The sequence below is a fragment of the Peromyscus californicus genome, unplaced genomic scaffold, assembly GCF_007827085.1.
Source record: "Peromyscus californicus insignis strain IS unplaced genomic scaffold, ASM782708v3 Scaffold_7__1_contigs__length_154581171, whole genome shotgun sequence".
NCBI lineage: Eukaryota > Metazoa > Chordata > Mammalia > Rodentia > Cricetidae > Peromyscus > Peromyscus californicus.
This window is the reverse complement of record NW_026294595.1, coordinates 126614230-126638888: the sequence shown is the minus strand read 5'-3', so window position 1 is coordinate 126638888 and position 24659 is coordinate 126614230. Positions and strand designations below refer to the sequence as shown.

Sequence of the window (24659 nt, the reverse complement as noted above, 5' to 3'; positions counted from 1 at the left end):
AGGCTCCTCTCCTGTGGCGTCCATCTTGACATATCCACTTAGCCATCTGTTTAAATCAGTCTCCCCCGGAGGAATGTCATCTTGCAGGATGTCAGTTCTGGAGAACCACCATTTGAGTTCCTTGCTAAGTCCTTAGTGCCTTAGCTAGTGCCTAACACACTGCATGGAAACAGCAGGGCTCCGGACTTCCCATAATGGGGACTGGCCCTGGGAGGAAGCTCTCACCCCTTAGCTGAGGGGCCAGATGTCAGGACACTGCCATCCCATCATGGAAGCCAGAATTGGGAAGCCTTTTGACGTTGTCATCCTCTCCGTCCCCACACCCCTATGCTGTCCCTAAGGAAAAGAATCAGGAATCTACTGAAGTGGTTGAACATGAGCTTAGAAGCCAGACACCAAGGTTCAAATGCCCGCCAGGCACCTACTAATGGCCTCACTGCCTCAGTTTCCTTATCTGTAAAGATGATAGTAGGTACCATATAGGATTACAATTAATCTTCCCATTGGCTTTGAGAGAGGGGTCTCATACAGAAGCCTTGAACTCTCAAGGGGGACCTGGAGCTGATCATCCTGCCTTAGTCTCTGAGTGCTGGGATTAGTTGGGCACCAGCATGACCAATCATGCTTTTTTTGCTTTTTTTTGCAATAGGGTCTCTCATCATGTAGCCCTGGCTGGCCTGGATGTAGCCCAGGCTCATCTCAGCTTGCTGCCTCTACAAGTACTGGGATGACAGGCATTCACTACACAGGGATACAATCAACTATTTCTAGAATACTAGCACAATGCTGGCCACATGCGTACCCCGTTAGTATGGAGTACTGGGGTCTCTTGCAGGGATAATCTTACTCTTAGAGCCGCCTCCTGCTACAACCAGAAGCCAAGGCACATAGAGAACATCACAAATCAGGGGAAATCTGTTTGAAAGCAGCTTCCCAAGGATCCACCCCAACCCCCACCCCAGGGTGAGCCTGGCACCAGGCCCACCGGAGGCCCTGCCCAACCACCCACCCCGCGTCCCAGTGTGCAGGACCAATGCGTGCCCGGCCTGGTGCCATTTTTCCATGGGGCTCAGGCGGTGGCGGTTCACATCTGGAGTCTAGACTCAGAGGCTCTGCTGGCCGGGCCTACCGCCCAGGCTGGGCCCCGCTGCCCGCTGTTTGCTCAGCTGAAGCTGGTTAATTGGAACTGGAGTGGCCTCTGTGGCTGGCTGGCCAGGCAGGCCCTGATCGGTGCTACAAGGTCTGTGGAACATCTGGCCGGGCCAGGACGGTCATTAGGTGGCAGGCGCCCGGCGCCACTGCCACCTCAGCCTCTGCTGGGGGTCGGCTGTGACTCAATGAGGCCTTTGTGGGCTGTAGGCTGTAGAAGCCAACCACACTGTGTGCCTGGGCTGCCTGCCCCATCTGCCACCCTCAGAGGGGCTTTGTTCCAGGACCACACGGCCTCCCCCTGAAGGCAGTACAAGCCTGCAGAGAGCCGAGAAGCCCCTAAAGAGATCCCCTGGCTGGAGGAGCCTTTGAGATTTTCCTCTTCATAGAACTTTAGACCCAGAAAAGTTGGGTGGCTGACTCAGAGGGGCCCAGCATACCAGCCACAGTGGCTTGGTCTTAGAAGGTCTGGAGAAGAGCATAGTGCTTCAGTACACTGAGCTGGAGTCAACTGCTTGAGGTCACATCCATGTCTGAGGGCGAGCTGCCCCCATTTCCTCATCTGTACAGTGAGGCTAACAATAACACACATTGGTCCACAACGGAACCCAGGGAAGACTCAACCCCCGTATTCTCACTCCCAGGGTCTGGCCATGTTTGTTCTCTGGCTACTTCCAATCTGTTACTTTTAGGCATTAAACCTGAACTCTGGACAGGGAAGGTCATGGGCTGGGAGACAGAAGCGGGCTCTCAGGTCATGGCCATTGTCCGGTCTCAGTTTCCCCACCTGGGCAGGTGGACAGGGCTGAGCTGCCCTCCCCTTGTCCCCTGGACTCTCCTGAAGGTCAGAGGTGAGGGAAAACTCTGGCGTTGGGACCCCTAACTCCTGTCCCCGGGTGGCCTCCTCAGAGTCACTGGAACTGCTCCTTCCTAACCCAGGCTCTCTGAAGATCTGGGCTTTATGTTGGGAAGCCCAGGAATGGGCAGAATGGGAAAGATGGAGCTTTGATCTCCAGCCAGACAGAGAGGAAGCCCAGGGAGAGCCGCCTGTCCACAGTTATGGTCGGTTCCCTGTGAGTCAGGTGTCCGTGAGTCTCTTCATCTCCTCATGCCAAGGCCAGCGGGACACAGCAAGCACTTGCCCACCACCTTTACTGTCCCCAAGTGTTTGGAAGAGCGTGGTGAGGAAAACCGCAGGCTGGGGAAGAAGGCGCATGGGTACCCACCCTCTCCTGGCCTGGCAATGGGGTGGGCACCCAAGGAGGGGCTTGCAGAGACCTCGTGAGCTTAGCACAAGACACTGAGTGAAGCTGGGAACCCCCCAGGAGCACAGTGCCCAACAGCCATGGGATGAGTTTTTAATGTGAGTCAGTCCACAATACAAAATCTAAAAACCACGTTCGGCTCCCACCTGGCTCCTGGGGAAAGAAGAAGCAGAGGGTTTCCTTGGCCTGCAGGGGATGAGGAGCAGCAGAGGAAGCCAGAGAAAGGGAGAGGGGAACAGGCAGCAGAGGCCCGCTCCCCATCCTGGAGCCACCTTCGCCTCCTGCAGGTGGCCTGTCGGTGTCGCCCACAGGCCGCCCACAGGCCGGCCCCGTCTGTCCGATCTGGCCCTCAACGGTCAGGCAGCGGCTGCCTCACTTCTCCTTCTTCTCGAGCTTCTTCGATGCTGACGTCTCTGTTGTCGCCTCTTTGGATTCAGTTCCAGTTGCTTGATCTTTAGGGTTTGACTCCTCATAACTGACCGGAAAACAAAGGAACACACTGAGAGGATGCTAAGGGCAGAGTCCTCGCCACCTCCCCCCTCTTTGCGATCTCAGGGAATCACAAGGATCCCCGCATCTCAAGCCTGGCCTCTGCCAGTCCCTGGCCCCAGCCCTCTGTGTGTCCTCATGGGCACCCTGCTTGGCTTTCTCTGTGCCCTGTGCTGCCAAAGGGCTGTAAGGGCATCAGCAAATGGGAAAGGCTGGGCCTGGACTTGTGTGGGTCACCACCAAACTTCTCGAACCTTCTGCTGGAGAGCAGCAGACAGCACTGGGGATGAGACTTGGGGAGACCAGCTGTCTCCTGGGGCGCACAGCGGAGTTTAGAGCTCAGCCCTGGGTGGGGACTGTTCTGGCAAACAGCATAGTGCTGCTCATTAGGACGGACACACTAGGTCTCCTCAGGGGCGCTGCTTACTGAGCACCTGTGCCCATTCAAGCATGATGCCTATTTCCTGGCTGGTTAAGGTGGGCACCAGGTGCTTGCTTGATGAATGAAGGACAGAGGAGAAAGTGGTGTGTTCAGGGCAAACACGCAAGCAGGCAGTCACAGTGTCTGCTCCAGTCTCACAGGGCCACCCATGCTCATCTCCTGTGAATTCCCACTGTGGGTGAGCACCCCAAGGTTCTGGGCTACCTGCCTGCCTTGGGGCTGGGCAGCAAGTGCTGGTGGCTGTGAAGAGCTGCCTCCTGCCATCAGCCCCAGTGACACTCCATGACTTGACACCAGGGCTGGAGCATCTGCCCTACCTTAGGCCCAGGACAGTGGGGGGAGCGGGCAGGTGGGCACCCGCTGGGCACTACATGGCGCTGGGATTCTGCGGGCGCCGGCGACGAGGGCCAGCTAGCTTCTGCTGCATGGAGTCGGCCAGGCTGGCAGGGGAGCCCGAGACTGTGGGGAAGTGAGTGAGCCTCGGCGTATGAGGCAGGATTACGGCCGAGGACTCGTAGCTGTGTAAGAGACAGACAGAGAAGACAGAACAAGTAGATGGAGGGGAAGAGGAAGGGAGGACAGAGACCTCCTTCCCGAGGAGCACAGAGCACTGCTGTCTTGGTCGCCTGGCTTGCACCTGCCCTTCACTGTGTGTAAAGCAGCCTGTGCTGTTTGGGGGGAAGATGCACCACTGCAAAGTGCACGATGCAGACAAGAGTGAAGGAGGGCTCGCGGTGCTGGGCTGACATGCTGTGAACTAGTGTCTCGAACATACGCTGTTCCACAACACACTAAGTGCCCGGGAGTAGCCCAGCAGGAGAGCATGTGCTTAGACTAAGTGAGGACCTGGATTTGAACTTCAGCCCTCTAAAACACCACACACGGGAAAAGCACCAAAGTGCAGAGAAGATGCTGGGGATACCTGTCAGTGCACAGATGTCTCTGAAGGTCTGTAAGAACTGGCCTCCAGCAGGCCAGGGTAGGAGGCTATCCTCCCTTCTCACAGCTGTGCCGTCCGTCCGCCCGTCCGCCCGTCCGTGTGTGTGTGTGTGTGTGTGTGTGTGGTGTCTGTGTGTGAGTGTGGAAGCCAGAGATTAATGCTGTCTTCCCCTACACCTCTGCACCTTATGTTTTGACACAGGGTCTCTTACTGAACCACAGCTCACCTATCGGCAAGATTGGCTGCCTAGTGAGCTCCAAGGATCTGTATGTCTGTCCCACCCAAAGCTAGGGTTACAGATGTGTGCCGCTCTGCGCATCTGGGTATCCAAACACAGGTCTTCATGTTTGTGCAGCAGGCACTTTAATAACCGAGCTAGCTCCCTAGTTGGTTTAAACAAAACCAAACCAGACCTGCGTGTGCCGTGGTGCTTGTGAGGAGGTCAGAGGTCAACTTCTGGGAGCTGACGCTTCCTTCCCTTCTACCGTGGGGATTCTGGGGATCAAACTCAGGTCCTTAGGCCTGGTAGCAAGCAATGTTATCTTGTGAGCCATCTCACCCATTTAAAAAAATTCACGCCGGGCGGTGGTGGCGCACGCCTTTAATCTCAGCACTGGGAGGCAGAGCCAGGCGGATCTCTGTGAGTTCGAGGCCAGCCTGGTCTACAGAGCGAGATCCAGGACAGGCACCAAAACTACACGGAGGAAACCTGTCTCGAAAAACCAAAAAAAAAAAAAAAAAAAAATCACTTACATTTTCTGTACGTGTGTGTGTTTGGCCTGCATTTATGCACGCACACCAAGTGCCTGCAGATATAAGAGGAATGTGTTGGATCCCTGGAACTGGAGGTTACAGAAGGCTGTGAGCTGCCCCGTGGGTGCTGGGAACCAAAACCACGTTCTCTTTAAGGGCAAGAAGTGCTCTTAACTGCTGAGCCATCTCCCCAGCTCTCTTTTAACAACTTTCTGAACTTTAAAATTTTTATTTATTAATTTAGAGACAGGATTTTACAATGTTGCCCTGGATGGGCTGAAACTCACAGAGATGTACCTGCCTCTGTCTTCTGAATGCTAGGATCAAGGGCATATACCACCATGCCAGGCTTTTTAGTCACCATATTGATGCTGAACTTAGTGTGGACACCTGTGATACACATGACACACCACAGTCCAGAACTTCTGGACTTGAGCAATCCTCCTGTCTCAGTCTCCCCAGAAGCTGGGACCACAGGTGTGCACCTGGCTGAAACAAGGTTTTATTTTGCCACCCAGGCTGCTGGCCCAGAGCTTGCTATATAGTGCAGGCTGGTCTTGAAATCAGTGATATTCTGTCCTAGTCTCCTAAGTACAGGGATCAAGGCATGCAGCACCATAAGGCACAGGCTCAGCTGCGAATATTTAAAAGCAAGGGGAACACTCCTCCACTGTTGGTGGGAGTGCAAACTTGTACAACCACTGTGGAAATCAATATGGCAGTTTCTCAGAAAATTGGGAATCGATCTACCTCAAGACCCAGCCATACCACTCTTGGGCATATACCCAAGGAATGCTCAGTCATACCACAAAGATACATGCTCAACTATGTTCATAGCAGCACTATTTGTAATAGCCAGAACCTAGAAACAACCTAGATGCCCGTCAACTGAAGAATGGATTAAGAAAATGTAGTACATATACACAATGGAGTACTACTCAGCAGAGAAAAACAATGACAGCATGAAATTTGTAGGCAAAATGGATGGAACTAGAAAATATCATCCTGAGTGAGGTAACCCAAACCCAGAAGGACGAACATGGTATGTACTCACACATAAGTGGATACTAGATATAAAGCAAAGAACAATCAGACTGCAACCCACAGAACCAGGGAGGCTACATAGCAGGGGGGACCCTAGGATGACTGTGGCTTATAATAAGTTTTGGTTTTACCCAATCACTGGGCAAGCTTTAGTGAAACATTTCACTATTAGGATAAGAATTTATACTGGATCAATCTGTTAATAGAAAATAAATAAATAAATAAAAACGGGGAAAATTTTGTTTTATATCCAACTGGGTGCCGAGTCTCCAAACACAGGTTTTAATTCTTGCGCAGCAGGCACTTCCTGACCAAGCTCTCTCCCTAGTCTCATCTTTTTGAATGTTTAGTCATCAGGGAGTGGCACTATTTGAAAAGAATTAGGAGGTGTGGCCTTGCTGGAGGAAGAGTGTCCATGCCGGCCCAGTGTCACTCTCTCAGCCTACCGACCAGGAAGTAGCTCTCAGCTCCTGCTCTAGCGTCAAACATGCCACCATGCTCCCTGCCACGATGATAACCCTCCGAAACTGTGAGCAAGCCCCAGTTAAATGCTTCCTTCCATACGAGTTGCCTTGGTCACGGTGTCTCTTCACAGCAACAGAATAGTGACTGAGACAAACACATTATTTGTGTGTGCCATGGTGCTTATGAGGTCAGAGGACAACTTATGGGAGTTGGCACATGTGTGTGTGTATGTATGTACATGTGTGCAGATGAGTACATGTACTGAGTACAGGTGCCCCATGGAGGCTTCAGGTCCCCCCAGAGACATGGTTGTCAGCTGCCCAATGTGGGTTCTAAGAACTGAACTGGAGTCCTCTGGGAGAGCAGCAGGTCCTCTTAATTGCTGAGTCAACTCTCTAGCCCCAGCAATGGAACTTCGAACCATGTAAATGTGCAATCCATTCAAGAACCAATCAGTGAATGAGCTTTTCAAAAGGGGAGTGGCAGTGAAAGAGAAAAAAAGCAAGAGACCAGGCTGAGAATGGGAGAGGACAGAGGAGAGAAAGGCTACCTGCTTTTCCCTGAGGACCTTCTGGGTAGGGTGGGGCTTACACAGAAGAGCATTTAGGAATGGGGCCTGGTTGGGGGGGGGGGGGCACCTTCTGCCCTGGCTGGCTCAGAGCTCAAGCCGCTGAGGATACAGGGGAATGGTTCAGAAGTTTCTCCAAGCATGGATGTGCAGAGGGAGGGATGGTAAGTGCTGACCTCAAGGATCAGCTGCATGCCAGAAGATAGGGGTGGGCGGGCTTCCGAGGGTAGGCCAGGAGCTGGGGATTCCAGGCAGGGCAGGCACGGGGAAGGGGTGAGTCATCTGCGGCCCTGAGGCATCCAGGTGCACAGGAGGCCGTGGCAGGCACTTGGGGGACAACTTAAGGCCAAGCAGGCAGAATTGGGTGAAGGGCCCGAGTGGGCAGCTTTAACAGTAGCTGGCAGCTATTTCTAGGCCTTTGGCAGACAGGGTTGATGGTGCTTAGGAGCAGACACCTGCTGGGAGTCATGCAGGCCCTGGGGTAGGGGTGGGGCGGCGCACAAGGTGTGGCAGATATGGCAGCAGCCACGGAGGAAGGGGACTGTGTACCCGAAAACAGGCTGTGGGTTATGGCTACAGAGGCATCTGGACAGGGATGGACACATGGCTTCCTGCTGAGGTGTCCTTGTCCTAGAACATACAAACATGCTGGGAAAAGACAAGCCTCAAGTCACCTTGGCAGAGCTAGCTTGTGATCCAAGGCCCGGGAGAGCAGGCAGCCATTCCTTGAAGACACAGTAGGCCGTGGTGTGGGCTGCCCTAGACTAGACCTCCCCTGGCTCCTAGGGAAGGTCCCACCGGTGACCACAGGCCCGGCAGCTAGTCACTGGCAGAAAGGAACAGGTGGTGGGAACACTCCCTTGGAGACATGCTCATGTGATCCGGCAGGCCATGCAGGTGCGCTAGGGCCCGCCTGCATGTCTGCTCCACCCCGCCTTACCTGAACATCTCTGCCACTTCTCCCTTGACCAGTGCCACCAGGACAGGAAAGCCAATGCAGGCAGGAACCAGGTACAGCAGAGCGGGCTAGGAAAAGACAGAGGCTTGTGAGGCAAGGCACTCCACCCTCTTCCGGACTTGACTGAGGGATAGCTCAGACCCAGGTTTGCAGAGTGAGTCAGTGGCTGAGCCAAACACAGGGCTGGAGTCCCAGACCAGGGCTGCTCCTCCTTGGGAGGGAAAGCATGCACTGCAGGAACCGGCGCAGGGCTCCAAGGTTCCTCAGGTAGCGTCTGCATCACAGAGAGCGGCTCAATGCTGCTACTTCTTGGGCCGCTCTCTTCCTAGAAGCCTGCAGCCTAGGCTGGGGCAGAGCCTTGTATTTTAGTAATGCTCACAAAACACTGTGATCATGGCGACAAGGACGGTAGCTAGACACGAACGTTAGCTGCAGTCGGTGTAAATGTGACTCCTGCTCACTGGCTTTCACTCTCACGTGCTCTGCTCTCCATGTCCCCCAGTTCCAAGTCTGTGCTGAGACTCCCGAGAAAGCTGGGAGAAAAGGAAGACTGTCTCCAACGCCTGAGGCTTTTCCTGGTGGCTCACCTCCATGGCTGTGACCACCCTCTTTGGGCGGAGAAGGGCTAACGCTCTAGAGGGAGGGGCAGCCTAGGTCTCAGTTCTAAGAGTTAAGCCGAGGACGGAAGCCCCACGTACTAGACCCTGAAGTCACTCCTTGATCCTTTCCTCTGAAAGGGGAATGTCACACCTGTTGGATACTCTAAAGTCATCAATGCTGCCAGCAGCCTAAAGGCCCCACAAGATGTGACCCTTGTCATCACCTCCTCCATCTCCTCCGACCGACCTTACTCCAACCACAGCCCTAGTACCCAGTCATGTGCAGTTGCAGCTGCCTAGGCGTTCTTGCTCCCTCTGCCCAGCTCCTCCTCCTCCTCAGCCCTCAGCTCTGTGGAGAAGTCCCCACTGGCATGGCATCAGGTCCCTGGCAGTGTGGAAGTGATCATTCTAGGCAGAATAGAGTCTGTATGCCCTGCTGGGCTGTGGACTTGGATAGAGCAAGTGTCCGCTGTCCTATTCAGTCTGTATGCCTGGCATTCCAGAGGGCCCGGGGGTGGGCAGGTATGCGGTATACTGGTGGCTTCTTTGCCATGCTCACCAAGTTAGGTCTTGGAGATGACTGGGACGAGAGTAAAGAGATGCCATTCTCAGTACAAAACCAGCCTGGGAGCCGGGCGGTGGTGGCGCACGCCTTTAATCCCAGCACTCGGGAGGCAGAGGCCGGCGGATCTCTGTGAGTTCGAGGCCAGCCTGGGCTACCAAGTGAGTTCCAGGAAAGGCGCAAAGCTACACAGAGAAACCCTGTCTCGAAAAACCAAAAAAAAAAAAAAAAAACAAAAAAAAAAAAAACAGCCTGGGGCCCGAGAACAACAGGATCTTTCCCCTGCGTCTGAGGATGAGCTTCAGGAGACCATTTCTTGGCACTGGTCTGGGTGGGTGGTGAGCCACATTACTTTACACAGATTAACCTGGAATCTAATAATAGTATTCAGACCGAAGTCCTAAAGATGGTGTTCCTGATTTGCCCAAGGTCACAGAAGGTCTGTGAGGCCAAGCTGACTTAGGATCTGGGGAGCTGGGCCTTCATTCTTTCTTGGGTCCTTGCTGTGGGTTTTTTAGGTCCATGCCCCAAGCTGTGAGAAGCAGCTGGAGGTACTCTAAGCCCTAAGCTAACCCCAGAAACAAGACACGTGGAATGGTTTAAAAGCCTTCAGGTCTCCAGGTGATGGGGGCACACACCTTTAATCTCAGCACTCGGGAGGCAGAGGCAGAGGCAGAGGCAGGTGGGTTCTGTGAGTTCCAGGCCAGCCTGGTCTACAAAGTGAGTTCCAAGACAGCCAGGGCTGTTACACAGAGCAATCCTGTCTCCAAATAAAACAAACAAAACAAAACAGCTTTCAGGTCACAGAACAAGAAACAGTGGGCAGGGGTCTATCAGCAGAGTGCTCACATAACATTTACGCAACGCTAGTGTTTGATTCCCAGCACGGCCGCAGGTGGGGTGAATGGGGAGCTAGAGACAGACTAAAATACCCTGGAAGGAGAAAAAGGTGGGCATTGTGGCGCACACTTGAAACTCTAGCGCTGTGGAGACAGAGGCAAGAAAATGAGTGGGCGTTTGAGGCGTTCTCCCCAGCTACACGGGGAGAACGCCTCAAAACAAGACAAACAAAAGCCAACCACCAACCAACCAACCAAGCACACACCCAAACCAGGCTAGGTGTGGCGGTGGGGCACACCTTTAATCCCAGCATTTGGGGGGCAGAGGCAGGTGACCTCTATGAATTATAGGCTACCATGTCTACAGGTACTCAAATGAGACCCTGCCTCAAACAACAACCAAGCAAACCTAACCAACCGACATAGGCCCCTAAAAACAGGACGAAAACGACGTGAGGAGAGGCAGGAACAGAAGGCCAAACTTAACATTCACGCTTAATTTGTGGGGGGTGGAGGGACAGCTCAGTGGTGAAGAATGCATACTGCTTTGGTAGAAGACCCAAGTTTGGTTCCGTTGGCTCCCGACTGCCTATAGCTCCAGCTCCAGAACCTGACACCCTTTGCTGGTTCTGCAGGCACCTACTCCCACGCATACAAACCCAAGGCTCTTCCACACAGTAACCCTAGGTTAACAAAAGGATGAGCAAACTGGGGTCTGAGGATGGAGAAGGGCTGGTCAGGATTTGGAGCGAGCCTCCTCCTGTCCAGCCCAGTGCCTCCTGTCCAGCCCAGTGCCTCCTGTCCAGCCCAGTGCCTCCTGTCCAGCCCAGTGCCTCCTGTCCAGCCCAGTGCCTCCTCCTGTCCAGCCCAGTGCCTCCTCCTGTCCAGCCCAGTGCCTCCTGTCCAGCCCAGTGCCTCCTGTACAGCCCAGTGCCTCCTGTCCAGCCCAGTGCCTCCTGTACAGCCCAGTGCCTCCTGTCCAGCCCAGTGCCTCCTGTCCAGCCCAGTGCCTCCTCCTGTCCAGCCCAGTGCCTCCTGTACAGCCCAGTGCCTCCTGTACAGCCCAGTGCCTCCTCCTGTACAGCCCAGTGCCTCCTGTACAGCCCAGTGCCTCCTCCTGTCCAGCCCAGTGCCTCCTCCTGTCCAGCCCAGTGCCTCCTGTCCAGCCCAGTGCCTCCTCCTGTACAGCCCAGTGCCTCCTGTCCAGCCCAGTGCCTCCTGTCCAGCCCAGTGCCTCCTGTCCAGCCCAGTGCCTCCTCCTGTACAGCCCAGTGCCTCCTGTCCAGCCCAGTGCCTCCTGTCCAGCCCAGTGCCTCCTGTACAGCCCAGTGCCTCCTGTACAGCCCAGTGCCTTCTCTTGCCCAAGACAGTCTTGGGCAGAATGTAGGACTTCTAGGAGAGCTGGTGGCCTCAGGCTCACGGGAAGGGCTCCTTTAAGAGAGAGCAAGTTTGCTATTATCAGAGGGATACAAGCCTGCCTTTTCTTTCCTCCCAAGGCATCTGGGAAAATCTTTAATGAGAATGTGAGAGAGAAAGAGAGCTGGACCGCTCAGGGCAGTGAGCTGAGGGCCAGGCTTTCTGAGACAGCAGCGTCTCATATGTGTGACTCAGGCTTATGTGATTAGCTGTGTGGCTGAGGACGATTCTGAACTTCTGTTCCTCCTGCTTTCATCTCCTGAGTGCTGCGATCACAGGCATGGGCCACTGTGTCTGGCTGGGAAGGCTTCTGAAAAGGCTAAGTGAGCTGAAGGCCGCAGAGGGGCCTCCGCCCAGAACAATGCAAACATGGAGTCTGCCTGCATTGTCTTGGAAAAGGCAACCTCACGCAAAAGGCTCCTCCTATGTCCTGGATCCCCTCTTCAAGGGCTTTCAGGGAGATGGCCATTTGGATGAATCAGGACCAGGAGTAGCCTGGGCCCAGGCAGGCCTGGCTAGCCGGATTACCTGGGATGTCTGTTTTTCTAGGTTTGCAGTCTCTCCACAATGGGGAGGACACCACCTTGCATGAGAGCAAGATCCTCTTCCGGTTCCTGCTGGGAAGGCAAGCCTGCCACCTGGTGGTTGCCAGGGGAATGGCTCTGGCCTACTCCAACGCAGGGTTGGGAGCTATAGTACAGGCCTTGAAAAGGCCTCTAAGCTATGTCTTGATCTGGCACTCTAATCCTCTCACCAAGCGCATGCCATGCTCCACAGGCACACCAGAAGCTGTGCCAAACATAACTGAACAAACGAGAAGGCTCTGTGAACACTCTGGGTTTCTCTGCTTATGAGCCACACCCTTGGATCTTTGTGGAAGGTTTAGCATAGGTACAGTGATCACCAATCTGATCTTGTGATAAATTCAAAGACAGCTCCCATGTGACAGAGCTTTGGGGGAGGGGAGGAGTGAGGAGCAACAATACGGTAGGATAGCACCTCAAGACTGTACAGTATGCATGCGGTGAGTGAATGCTTATGGGGTCTAATGGTAAGAAGTTATGTAGTGTGATATGCTGGATCAAGGAATGGTTTATGTGAGCAGTAAGAGTTAATTTTGGTATTCAGGATGCATGGCATTTAAAACTAGAGTTTCTGATTTAGTATTTTTGGGCTGTGGGTAACCGAACTCCCAGAAAGCAACGCTGTGCTGGAGGTGTGGGGAATGCATTATGTAGTGGAGCTCTGAGTGATTACATTGGTTTACCCCACCCCCAAGCCACTCTTTTTTCCGCTTTTATTAATGAATGAGGAAATATGAGTATGTGAGTGACTCCTGGAACCTGGCCCGAGTCCCAGAGAGGAGTCTACTGAATTCCCACTGGGGCTTCCTTGGCCTCTGCCCCACACACTGTTCCTGCAGCCTGGGCCTTGTTTTTTACAATGTTCCAGGCCAAGTCCTAGCTCTACTACCCACTCACTGGGTGGCACCTCAGCTCCAGTTTCCTCATGTCCTAAGACCACAGGAGCACAGGGTTTGGCACATGCATTGTGTTTGTTAAGACAAGAGAGGAGGCCATCCTGCTTGCTCAGTCTCTACCAGCCTCCCTCTCCAGGCCACTGAGACCCCAACCTTCACACATGCTGTTCACTGCTGCAGCATATTACTTTAACTGTGCAAAGGTGTGTTACATCTGCTCATGCTGCATTGCTTTAACGATGAAGGGTGTGTGTTTAATGATGTGAAGATGTGCTGCATCTGTTTCACCTTGCCTGCCTAAGGCACCTGATTAGCCTAATGAAAGAGTTGAATGGCCAATAGCTAGGCAGGAGAAAGGATAGGTGGGGCTGGCAGGCAGAGAGAATAAATTGGAGAAATCTAGGCTCAAAAGGAGAGGAGGAGGGAGTGAGGGACACGCCCAGGGCAAGAAGTCAGCCCACCGCCAGCGCGCCAGCCATAGAGAAGCAGTGAAAGTAAGTTATACAGAAGAAAGGTAAAAAGCCCGAGGCAAAAGGTAGGTAAAGAGAAACAGAGTAATTTAAACTAAAAGAGCTAGCCAGAAACGCGCCTAAGCTAGCTGAGCATTCGAAACCAATAACAAGTCTCTGTCATGACCTGGGAGCTGGTTGGTGGCCTAAAAGAAAAAGCTTGGTACAGCTCACTGTGGTAGAGCGCACCTCGGTGGAAGGAGGTGGTGGAGCCTTGGCTTTCCTGGGGTGGGTGTAGCTAGCTCTCACTTGGCTGAAACACCTGACTCTCCCCAATCCTGCTCTTTGTTCGTCCATGCTAGCTTGCCTGGGAAGCCATCCTCTCTTCCCCAGCCTCTTCTCCTGCAGCTGGAATGACCACGTGACTTGCTACCTGGCTTATGGGATACAGGCGGAAATCAGGTAGAGAACTCTGGCAAAATGTCTGCTTTTCTAGTGAAGACAGTGGTGTGCTGAAAAAACCGTTTGCCTGGAGCAACAGCTGCCACATTCCCACAAGTCAAAAACCACCAAAAACCTTGTTTTGCTCCCACTGCACGGTGCCCACCTCAGGACTGCTCTCTGAGTTCTCTTACTGTCAGGGACGTACTCTGGACACACCAAGGGCTGCTCTGCTCACCTGGGCATGCTTGAAGATGTGCATGATGAAGATGGTGAGGCCCAGGCCGAAGATGTAGGCGGCGAAGCTGGTGTAGAAGTAGGTGTGGGTGTTCTTCTTCAAGCTTCAAGGAAGGCAGAAAGAAGGGTTAGAGTAGGAACATCCTTTCCAGGGAACTCTCTGCAGTTGCATGTGCATGGGAGAGCTCTCTCAGCTGGGAGCCTGGAGGGCCATGCACCCTGTACTTCCCTGAGTTAAGTCTCTTTAGTAAAGTTACCTTTACTTTTTCATGTTCATTTTATATCTTTGCAAAATGGGAAAGCCATAAGCCTATTTGTAAATAACAAATATTATAATCTAAAAACGGCCTGTAAGACTATTAGCCGTAAAATCTCTTGGGAGAAAAACCAATTCGGGTTCTAGGTTATCCCCACAGAACGTAAGACTGGGGCAAGGCCCTGCTGGGGACTTGGCAAGTGTTCCTCTCACCTCAAGTCCAGTCTTATGTTTAGTTTCTACCACAGCCTGAAAAAGTCTGAGGAGGGAGAGCACAGGGACCAGCTAGACTGAGCAGTGACTCGAGTGCGGCCTGGCAAACGATGCCTGCAGCTCGCTTTCCCCAAAGCCACTGAGGTCAGCCTGTGCTCAGCACTCTCCACAATGGCACAGCAGACTCAGTGGGAACTCTTGTTCACCACCATGCACGTGAGGTGGAGGCTCCCGAGGTCAGACTAGCCACCAAGGGCTCAGGGCTACAAGCACCAATCTCAACTAAAAGGGCTTTAAAAAAACAAAAACAAACAAAACAAAACCACTCAAATCTTCAGAATGCAGGTGAAATGAGAATTTCTCTGGATGTGTGGGTGGAGGTACCTGCTCTGGGCTCCTGATAGCTGGAGAATGCTGGGAGAACCCCAGGCCAGGCCAGGCCAGGCCCCCCTTGCTTACCTGATGTCAAAACGAAGCAGCAAGGCAATGAAAATCCCTGAAAGGAAAAAGGCAGGGTTAGCAAGCTAGGGCTGGGGAGAAGAGGGGCAGCCAACTGATGGAGACTGGCCTGGTCCCCACCACAGTGCCACACTCTGTCACAACAGACCACTGTGTGTTCCCCTCTGACCAGGCACAGTGTAGGATCAAGGGAAGCCAGAGTTCCCAGAGCTCAGCCGAGGGCCAAAACGGTAGGGAGAATGACGCCAGTTCTGACACTCCAACAGGGAATTAAATCTAGGCCTGTTCTAACGAAAAACAGACTTCTCGTGTCATAAAAGGTGGACGAGGTGGGATCTAGTCTGAAGAGGGCTTCCTCAAAGTGACACTGGCCAGAGAGAATGGAAGGCATGTTCTGAGCTGCAGGAGGGAGACACCCGGCACAGACCGCCATACACCAGGCTCGGGTCTATATTCCGAGTAAGGAACATAGCCTGCTGAAGAGTTCTGGGCAGGAGAACCTAAACAGGTCTAGAGACTCCTGTGGCTGCTGCCTGGCTGGAGCAAGAAGCAGACCATTGGGAGGTCCCACAGGAGCCCAGGAATGCTAACTCTGTCCTTAGCACCTGGCCCACACTTCAAAACCAAGTCCAGATACCCCAGAATCCCCAGTCTCAGACAGAGCCAGCCAGTCCAACCTCTGCATGCCGCACACACCACATCCTTTACAGATTTTCCCCCCTCACTGGCCTTTGGGCTCACACAGGACAGAAACTAAGTCTCATTTAGCTAAGGACAGCCTCTCAAGAGCTGAAGCACTGTGGCCATCAGAAGCCTATCGAGCACGATGAATAGGTATTTTTGCAGTGTTGTGTTTGGAACCCTGTGCATGCTGGGCAAGGGCTCTACCACTGAGTTACACTCCCCACCCTTTGTTGCTAATTTTAAAGAGGGAACCGAGTCATTCTCAGCAAGGACTGTGAGAGGAGAGTTGGATGGAAAAAGCTGACCAGAGCGGCCTTTCCTACAGTGTTTGGAGCTCAGCGCCCCCTGGTGACTGATACTTGTAACAGCTCCTCAACTAAAGCAGGGGCAGGAGCTCGGCTGTTGTACTAACAGCCTGGGGTTCAAAAGGCTGCTTTCTGGGCTGGGTGACGGCTGGGAGATTTGGAGCCACATACGGATCCTGAAGGAACTATTAAGGAGAGGATATGTCTACTCCGAAAGCCCAGAACCATGCACTGAGGAGACTGGTGAAGCGAGACACTGGTCTCTGTAAGGCAGAGTTCTCAACCCGTGGGTTGCAAGCCCTTTGGAGTCAAAAGACCTATATTTACATTATGATCCAAAGCAGTAGCAAAATTACAGTTATGAAGTAGCAATGAAAATAATTTTATGGTTGGGAATCACTACAACATGAGGAGCTGCATTAAAGGGTCGTAGCGTTTGGAAGGTTGAGAACCACTGCTGTAAGGCATTTGTCTTGGGGGTGGGATTCTATTATTTTCTTTAAAGACTGCTCTGGTCACCAAGCCAGGCATCCCACCTAGGATGAACACAGGACCACCATCACCAATGGAGTGTCTCTGCCTATTGCCAGGGGATTGGAATTCAATTTTGTTTTGAGACACGTTGACCACTTAACTAGGCTATCCTTGAATTCATGATCCTCCTGTCTCTGTCTGGGGTCATAGGCACATGTCATCATTTTTACCAAAGGACTCAAATCTCTCCTGTGTTACCTGGGGTGGGGTATGTCAAGCCCAATCTCTCAGACAAGTAGACCTGCTTCTTTAACCTGGATCATAGAAATTCCCTCTATTCCCTGGACTTGCTGGGAACAGCCAAGGGACCCAGCAAAGCACCCACCACAGTGCCTGGTGACTGGCAGGTGCTGTCACCATCGTTCTCCTGTTACTGTCCTACGGCCAGTTCTGACAGTATTGGCTTGTATGTGTGTGGTGCTGTGGACTAACCCAGGGTCCCTGCATGCTAAGCTTTACTCTGCTACTGAGCCACAGTCCCATCCTCTGCAGGAGACCTTTTCCACAGTCAGACGGCCCCACTGCTGAGGACGATAGGAATCTCTCTGTCCTTTAAAGGAACTAGGAGCTAGACAGATCCCTGACAGGTGACAGGGAGAGGAGCCAGAGATAGATAAAGATGCAAACTTGGAGCTTTTGTCAGCCTCCTGAAGTGAGAGAAAGGCCAGGCAGGCGTTTTCTCCCCATTGGCAGGGCTCCTCCTGGCCTAGAAGTCCAGGTTGGCTAGAAGATATGTTCAAGGCCATTCTGAACACGTTTACCTGAAGCTGAGGGCTCAGCTCCACTTTCTTGGTTTAAATCCAAAATTAAGGGAGAGCGAGCTGCTGTATGCCACCCAAGGCACAAACACGTACTGAGGGGGGATCTGCCAAGTCCTCACCTGATCTTCCCTTTTCCCGACAGGTAAGGCTACCTACCCGCCTCCTAGTAAAGCCCTTGGCACCCCCCACCACAGCCCTCTCCCCAGCAATCACCTGGAATGACGATATCTCCAAGTCCCAGCATGGCAAAGTTGTCCGCGTCAAGGCCCTTCTCCAGCAGGTCCTGGGGGAACACCACTGCGGGGAGGAGACGGGACCATCAGAGGGAGCCGCTTCTGCAGGCTGCCAGCCGGCTGCCAGCCTCCAGCCCTGCCAAGCCCGACTCACATTTGTATAGGAGATGACAGGGTGTTCTCGGGATGAAATGGCAGCTTTTACGGCAAGGAGGGATCTAGGACCATCTAACCAAAGGTTTCATCTTCATTTTTCCTTCTATGTTGCTATGGGACCCATGAGAAAGAAGCCCTATGCTGACTTCACCCCAGCTGCTTGCTGCCACAGCCAGCATCACCAGGGTGCTACAAATCAGTGCGCCACATTCCATCCCCTCAAGGCCACCTCTCCTCCTTCCCAGCTACCATGCCTGGTACAGCCCTATGGTCCCAGCTGATTCGGGATCATGCACAGTTGGGACTCTAAGTTAATCTGCTTTCCCATCTACCTTGGGATGGTTAGTTGTTTGCTTTGACCGGTTTTGAGGTGATCTAGCTATGTGGCCCAGGCTGGTTTTGAACTTTCAGTCCTCTCAAGTACCAGGATTAGCACTCCATGCTCAGCCAAAGGACCCAAGTCCTCATGCATGGTAGGAAAGCACTTTACTACTGGTGATGCCTGCAGCTCCAGAACATATGACTTGGCCAAGGAAATATGAAAGATGCTTCCCCAGGGTATTTTTTTGGGGGGGTGGGGGTGGGGGCGGACAACCAAAAACACTCTTCCTGGGGAAAGAAAAAAGTGGTCCCCTCTGTGCCATGTCTGGGTGAGGAGTCAATGCTAGAATTGTGGTTCCCCTCCAGGGACCATGGAAAGGTGAGCTAAAGGACAGGTAAGAAACACGTTGAGAACGGAGGGCGGAAATCTCCTTGGTTTTGGTGATTCCACTGAAGGGCACTAACCCACCCTTGAGCTGTTCCACCCAAGCTTACAGCAGTTTGAGATAAAATTTCCCCTTGTCTATTCAGGCCCAGCGATCCCTGCACTTTGGAGGTGGACGCAGAAGGTACAGCGGTTCAAAGCCACCGTTAGCCACAGTGAGTTCCGGGATGGCTTCGGCTACCTGAAATCCATCTCAACAAACATCCAAACAGAGTTTTCCCTTGTTTAAAGTCTTTGGTACCTGATTTGTTTTTTGAGACAAGGTTTCTCTGTGTGGCCATGGCTGTCCTGGAACTCGATCTGTAGACCAGGCTGGTCTTGAACTCAAGAGTCCTAGGTAATTGAACTCAAGCTGTCAGGTTTGGCAGCAAGAACTGTGCCAGCGCAGCCATCCTGCTGGCTTTTTTTTTTTTTTTTTTTTTGGACTGTCTTGCTATGTAGCCTAGGGTAGCCTTAAAGTTGCAATCTTCCTGCCTCAGCCTCTCCAGTACTAGGACAACAGGAATGTGCCCCATGCCTATGTTATGGATCTTTTTCCTTTCAGAGGTGCAGGGATGGAACCCCAGGGTTCACACATGCTAGACAAGCATTCTACCACTGAGCTACTACATCCCTAACCTCTACAGTTGGGTTTTCTAATACTTGTATAGACAACGGTTATTCTAAAAAACAAAACCAAAGTATGGTGAGAGTCGGTAGACAAGAGAGCACCTGGTACTCAGGTAATGGGGGGAACCCAGGGAGTGTGATACAGTTAGTGTGACGGTCTCTACTTCTGGAAAACCACTGCGAGCCCTACAATAGGCCATTAAGCACCTCTCCTCTATGCTTACTCCCATTCCTATACATTTCATGCCACACGGCATCATGACCAAGTGGCCAAGGGTCTGGGGGTGGGGTGGGGGGACTGAGAACAAGAACACAGCCAGATGAGTCAATGAAGAGGAAAGAGAGTGAGGTTCTGACACCAACAGGGATGATGAGCCAACTGGGGGAGAGGAAGATGCCCGATGGTGGGAGGTGGTCACTTACTTACATTTGATTGGTGCCTCAAAGGACTTGGCCACAGTCACCATCACATTGGTGCCGAATACCTGGAAGGAGAAGATACGAGTCTAAAGGGAGGTGGGTGGGCACGAAAGGCTGTCCCTAGGCTTCTAGATGTGGCGTTGAGGTGCATGAGAGTCCAACAGGGAACCGGGAGAGCTCGGAGCACACCTGACATTCATGTGGTTCTGGGCCAAAGAAAATCTGAAGGAGTCTGAGAAAGACCCTCAACCGGCCCAAGCCGGGCAGCCTGCTTGTTCAGGCTTCTCTCCCTCTTACCAGACAAAGACCCTAGGCAGCTCCCAGACCCCTTAGCAGTGCCTCAGAAAGGGAATACTCAGCCAGAACACAGCTAACCTTTGACCTCCTTGCTGGGTCATTCCCCAGCATCCACCACTCCTATCCAAAAGGCCCGGAATCTCAACTCATTTGCTCTAGAGACACAGGATTTAGTGGTACCCCTGTAAAGACCACAGAGGGTGTATGAAGGCACTGGGTACGCTGGCTCTTGGTAAGAGATGCCACCCTTTGTCTCCAGATTTACAGATGGACCAGAAATAGACCTGCTCTGGGGTACAAATTCTATCAGACTGCCACTTGGACAGAGATGGCAAAGATGCAGGGAAGCCGGGAGGCGGAGAAGGGCCCTCAGAGCTGGACAGCACATCCCTGCCTGACTCACCCAGAAGATGTCATAGATGAAGAGTCCGCCAAGCAGGATGCAGCCAGTGCTCACGTTGTTCAGGTGCAGAAGCTCTACCCCATTAAGGGAGAAGGCCAGGCCAAAGAGGTTGTTGGCAATCCAGTGCTGGGGAAAGGTTGGCGTGAGACTAGCTCACTGGGCCCCATCCTACCCTGTCTCCCCAAGCGCCCATCTGCTCAGGCTCTGACCACTTACCTTCCTCAGCAGGTACCAGACACCAACGACGCTGCTTAGGCCCAGGCACACCAGGTCCTTAGTGTCAAACTCATAGTTGATGATCTCTGGGCAGAGAGGCCAGGTAAGTCCACTTCCCCAAGTGAGGCTATCCCCCCAAACCTGCCAGCCCCTGCATGAAGGCGGGCATAACTGCCGGCATGGTCAGACAGGCTCATGGACTTGGCCTTGGCTGCCTCAGACTGGCAAAAGTATTGGGCTGGGGAAAGCTCACTGGAGCCATGTCCAACCCCTCTTAATTTTCTAGAAGGGGAAACATAGGCCCATATAAAATACAGGGTATTGGGGATATAAGCTCTGCCACCTAAAGCTGGGTGACCCTGGAGGAGGCTGTGGCCTCTTAAAAGTTTGTTTCCTTATCTGTAAAAAAGTCAACAGCACCTTTGTCAGGGGGGCTGTTGTGAGAAGTAAGGCTATTCTTACAATGCCCTCAGCACAGTGCCCAGAATGGAACACTTTGGGTTCCCAATTAATGTTACTCCTACCAAGTTCGGAATTTTAGGAAATCAAGGGGATTACTGGTAACCCTTTCCAAGCAGAGGAAGAAGGAAAGAGAGATGTAGAAAGTAGTCAAGAGGGAACCTTGAAGGCTGCTCTTGTCGGGAGCACCTTGGTAGAGACCCTGAATGTCAGACCTACTCTGGATGCTACCAGATTTCCTAATAACTGAGTGTGGCCACTTCTATGATTCCAGAGTGCAGCAAACTGATACTTGTCCCCCAATTCCTGCTCTTTCCTGTGGTTACAACACCCCGTTTTCATTTTTTAAAGGTATCTGTTGAATTTATTCATCATAACCACAGAGGCATTTTCTCCATGATGTCACATACAGACACACACACAGATACAACACAATATTTATATTTAGCTCAAGTGCATTGCGTCTAAGGCTCACTTATATGTCTTCATGTGCCACAGCCCGTCATTTAGATAATGGATGTTCTCTATGCCGATGCCCTTGTTGACTTTCTCAATGTCTGCTGCAGTCATTTTCATAACTCCGACACACAGGGCGTGCTCTTTCCCTTCTGCCATGACCGCCACGATGGTATCCACCGCAGCAGCATAGAGCTTTGCTCCAGGAGATGTTAAACCTGGACACATGATATTTGCACCACTGAGCACAAATTTGATGGCTCCTTTGTCGACCTGCTGGTGTGGCAGGATAAATGGGTATTTGTGAAGTAATCTTAGCGTTGGATAAAAAGGTCCTTTTCTCTGCCTGAAAAACAGTAATTCTCCATTAACTGTAAGGATTTCCATGTGTTCATGGCATCGCACTATTTTGACGGGATCTTTCTTAGGCATGATTTGATTAAGCCACGGCTCGATACCTGGGAACTGCTCAGTCAGTTGGCTCTTAATACCCTTAATAACGGAAGTTTTCAGCTGGATGCAGTTGGACACACAGTCCTTCTCGTCAAATTTCTTGAACATGATCTTGGTGTGAAGTGGCGCCGACAGGGTAAAGCTGAAGCGAAGCGTGGATCGCCAAAGGTCCGCGTTGCGGTCTACAGGAAGGATAACACCGGCATCCGAGCCGGCAGTTGTCGCTAACCGGAAGATGGTTCGACCCACTGCACTTTACGGCTACGTAAGATCGGATTACTTCCGTTCCAGTGACCCCCACGTTTGCTCTGACCCCGACGTGGTCACCCCACAGCTCTTCCCCCCCGACTTCCGGCTCTTTTCCGGACTTCCGACTCTTTCCCGGATTTCCGATTGTAGAAAGGGCGGGACTCGGACCGGATGATGCGTCAGAGTATCCACGTCTACGGATAGACGGCCACTTCGGGTTCCGACTGGACCTGCGCCGAGTCGCACCGCCTCTTCCGGGCACACTGCCCAGATCCCTTGGAGCTAACCAGCCAATTGGGATGCGCCTGTCTTCCCTACGGCTGCGCAGTGGACGCTCCCGTCTTCCCTACGGCTGCGCAGTGGACGCTCCCGTCTTCCCAACGGCTGCGCAGTGGACGCTCCCGTCTTCCCAACGGCTGCGCAGTGGACGCTCCCGTCTTCCCAACGGCTGCGCAGTGGACGCTCCCGTCTTCCCAACGGCTGCGCAGTGGACGCTCCCGTCTTCCCAACGGCTGCGCAGTGGACGCTCCCGTCTTCCCTACGGCTGCGCAGTGGATGACCCTGTCTTCCACGGCTGCGCAGTGGACGCTCCCGTCTTCCCAACTGCTGCGCAGTGGACGCTCCCGTCTTCCCTACGGCTGCGCAGTGGATGTCCCTGTCTTCCACGGCTGCGCAGTGGTCGCACTCCCAGACCCCGAGGGGCCCCCGAGTATTATGAAGCTTGGCATAGATGGGGATTTGGAACCCTGAAGGTTCTATGGTCGTTAAAAAAAACAGGCTTAGCCTTTAAAAAAATCAATCCGATAATCATTTATTTGGCACAGATGTACTTGATGCAGAGACGAACCATCGCATCACCATTTCGGGGGGGAAAAGGTAGAATGTGCTTGGCAACCAGGAGAGAATGGAATTCATTCTACAGGCTTCTCAAGTGTGAGAATTATCTTCCATTTGGTTCAAACCATCACTTCTCTTGTCACCATGTTTGAATCCATACGATAACGAACACATCTTCATAGTTTTATTTTCCAAAGCTTGGGCGAAACAATCACTGAGCATACTTGCTAAGAGCTAGCTGTCTGGTATAGCTTTTACTGAGTGCACATATGAGCCAGGCACTGTGCTGAATGCTTTCCACTTATCATTTACTTCCTAATGAAGGGGCTAGATTCTATTCTCATTTTTATTTTACAGATAGGGGAAACAAACTTCCAGTAAAAACACCTAGTGCTCAGAAATAATGGATTCACCCAGATTCCCAAGTCTGAGTAGTGGCAAAGCTGGGACATGAACCAGGGCCGTAAGATTGGAGTTTCTCCTTTTTGTTACTTGTTTCTTTGGAGAATCCAGTATTAGAGAAACAAAAGGGAGAGAGGGAAGTGGGTACCACTGACCTTCCTTGTTTTCCCCAGAGCCCTGTGTGAAGAGCAGCTGATACTGGCGATTTGGGAAGTTGGCTGGAAAAAACTTATTCATGAAGGGGCTGGAAAGAAAGACAAAGCAGGTCGGCAAACAGAGCCCCCACGGGCAATCATAGCTCTTAACAGTTCCCACTAACTTCCACTATGGCTGTTACCCCCAGGCACCTTTTCTAAGTGCCCTGGGAGGTACATGTTATTTTTGCCACTCTACAGATTTGGAGTCTACTAGAAAATGACTTGACCAGGGTCACACAGGGAGCCAGGATCTGAGCTGAGATTCAAACTGAGGTTTCTGAACTCTTAAGCGATGTTTCGCTTATTGGCAAAGCGGACACAGGCAGACTTGGTATGAAAAATTTGGGGGAGAGTAAAAGATTTCCAAGTCTGGCCCATCAGCTTCTTGTCAGGAAATGTACTCTTAAACTCTTACCAAGTCCCATGCTACAGAACTGGGCTTTTACAAATATATTTGAAATCTACCAGCCAGATGAACCACAGCCTCCAGGGCAGAAACATCCTTTTTCAAGCCTACTATGAGGTCTCTGTTGCTTAGGACCATCATGGCTTTAAAAACATTGTTATCCAGCATGGTCCTGGCCAGGCAAAGTACAGACATGTTCTTTCCCAGACTACGTTAGAGCAAGATTAGCAAACCAAGGCCTCTTGGTCATGAGTGTGACAGTACTATAGAGTGGTTACTAGTCTCCACAGTCCTGTGGGGGCCACATTTGTGACAGCCTCCTCGAGCTTTGGTCTCCTTACCTGTGTGTGGATAAGCATATGGCCCATCTCAAAGAGGTGTGTGAAGATAAAATAAGGCAGGAAAGATGCTCAGCTCAGTGCTGGCCTGTATTAAAGATGTTTAAGAACTGTGAACAAAGGTCATAGAAGATGTCCCAGAATGGTTTCCTAACTACTAAGAAGTAAAGCAAGGTAGGCCTGGAAACATTTAGGTCACAATGGATAAGGCAGGGATGAGAGAGGTCTTTGTTTTGAAATTCTGGTGGCTTGGAGAATATGAATTTAAGAACTATCTCTGGGCCTCAGTTTCCCCACTTGTCAAACAACTGATCTCTTGTATCCTCAGGCTGTGTGATGTGATTGATGGTGAATGGCACCAGAGAGAAGTGGCAGGCATGGCTGGAATCTGGAGTGAGCATTCATGGAAGAGCTCTCAAGAGATGGAAGGCAGAAGCAGCCAAGATGGCCGAGG

At 52.2% G+C, this 24659-nt stretch overlaps 2 protein-coding genes across 3 annotated transcripts in view; both read right to left on the bottom strand.

The window, feature by feature from the left end:
• Positions 1-2491: 2491 nt before the first annotated feature.
• The window catches only part of Hm13 (histocompatibility minor 13), a 39255-nt gene continuing 17087 nt past the window's right edge, over positions 2492-24659 (bottom strand). The window contains exons 4-13 of one of the 2 annotated variants that reach the window (XM_052726313.1): positions 23420-23508; positions 20409-20494; positions 20193-20318; positions 19500-19557; positions 17522-17605; positions 15025-15061; positions 14098-14200; positions 8056-8141; positions 3663-3863; positions 2774-2889 (exon numbers count right to left, since the gene is read on the bottom strand). In XM_052726313.1, coding sequence (XP_052582273.1) covers positions 3713-3863; positions 8056-8141; positions 14098-14200; positions 15025-15061; positions 17522-17605; positions 19500-19557; positions 20193-20318; positions 20409-20494; positions 23420-23508 — 820 coding nt within the window. In that variant the 3' untranslated portion in view covers positions 2774-2889; positions 3663-3712. Of the gene's footprint in view, positions 2890-3662; positions 3864-8055; positions 8142-14097; positions 14201-15024; positions 15062-17521; positions 17606-19499; positions 19558-20192; positions 20319-20408; positions 20495-23419; positions 23509-24659 lie in introns of both variants that reach the window. The other variant, XM_052726314.1, reaches the window with a different exon arrangement.
• Mcts2 (MCTS family member 2) lies at positions 21293-23019 on the bottom strand. Its single transcript, XM_052726315.1, has one exon. It carries the CDS (start codon positions 21882-21884, stop codon positions 21339-21341), a length of 546 nt encoding a protein of 181 aa, XP_052582275.1. The 5' UTR covers positions 21885-23019; the 3' UTR covers positions 21293-21338.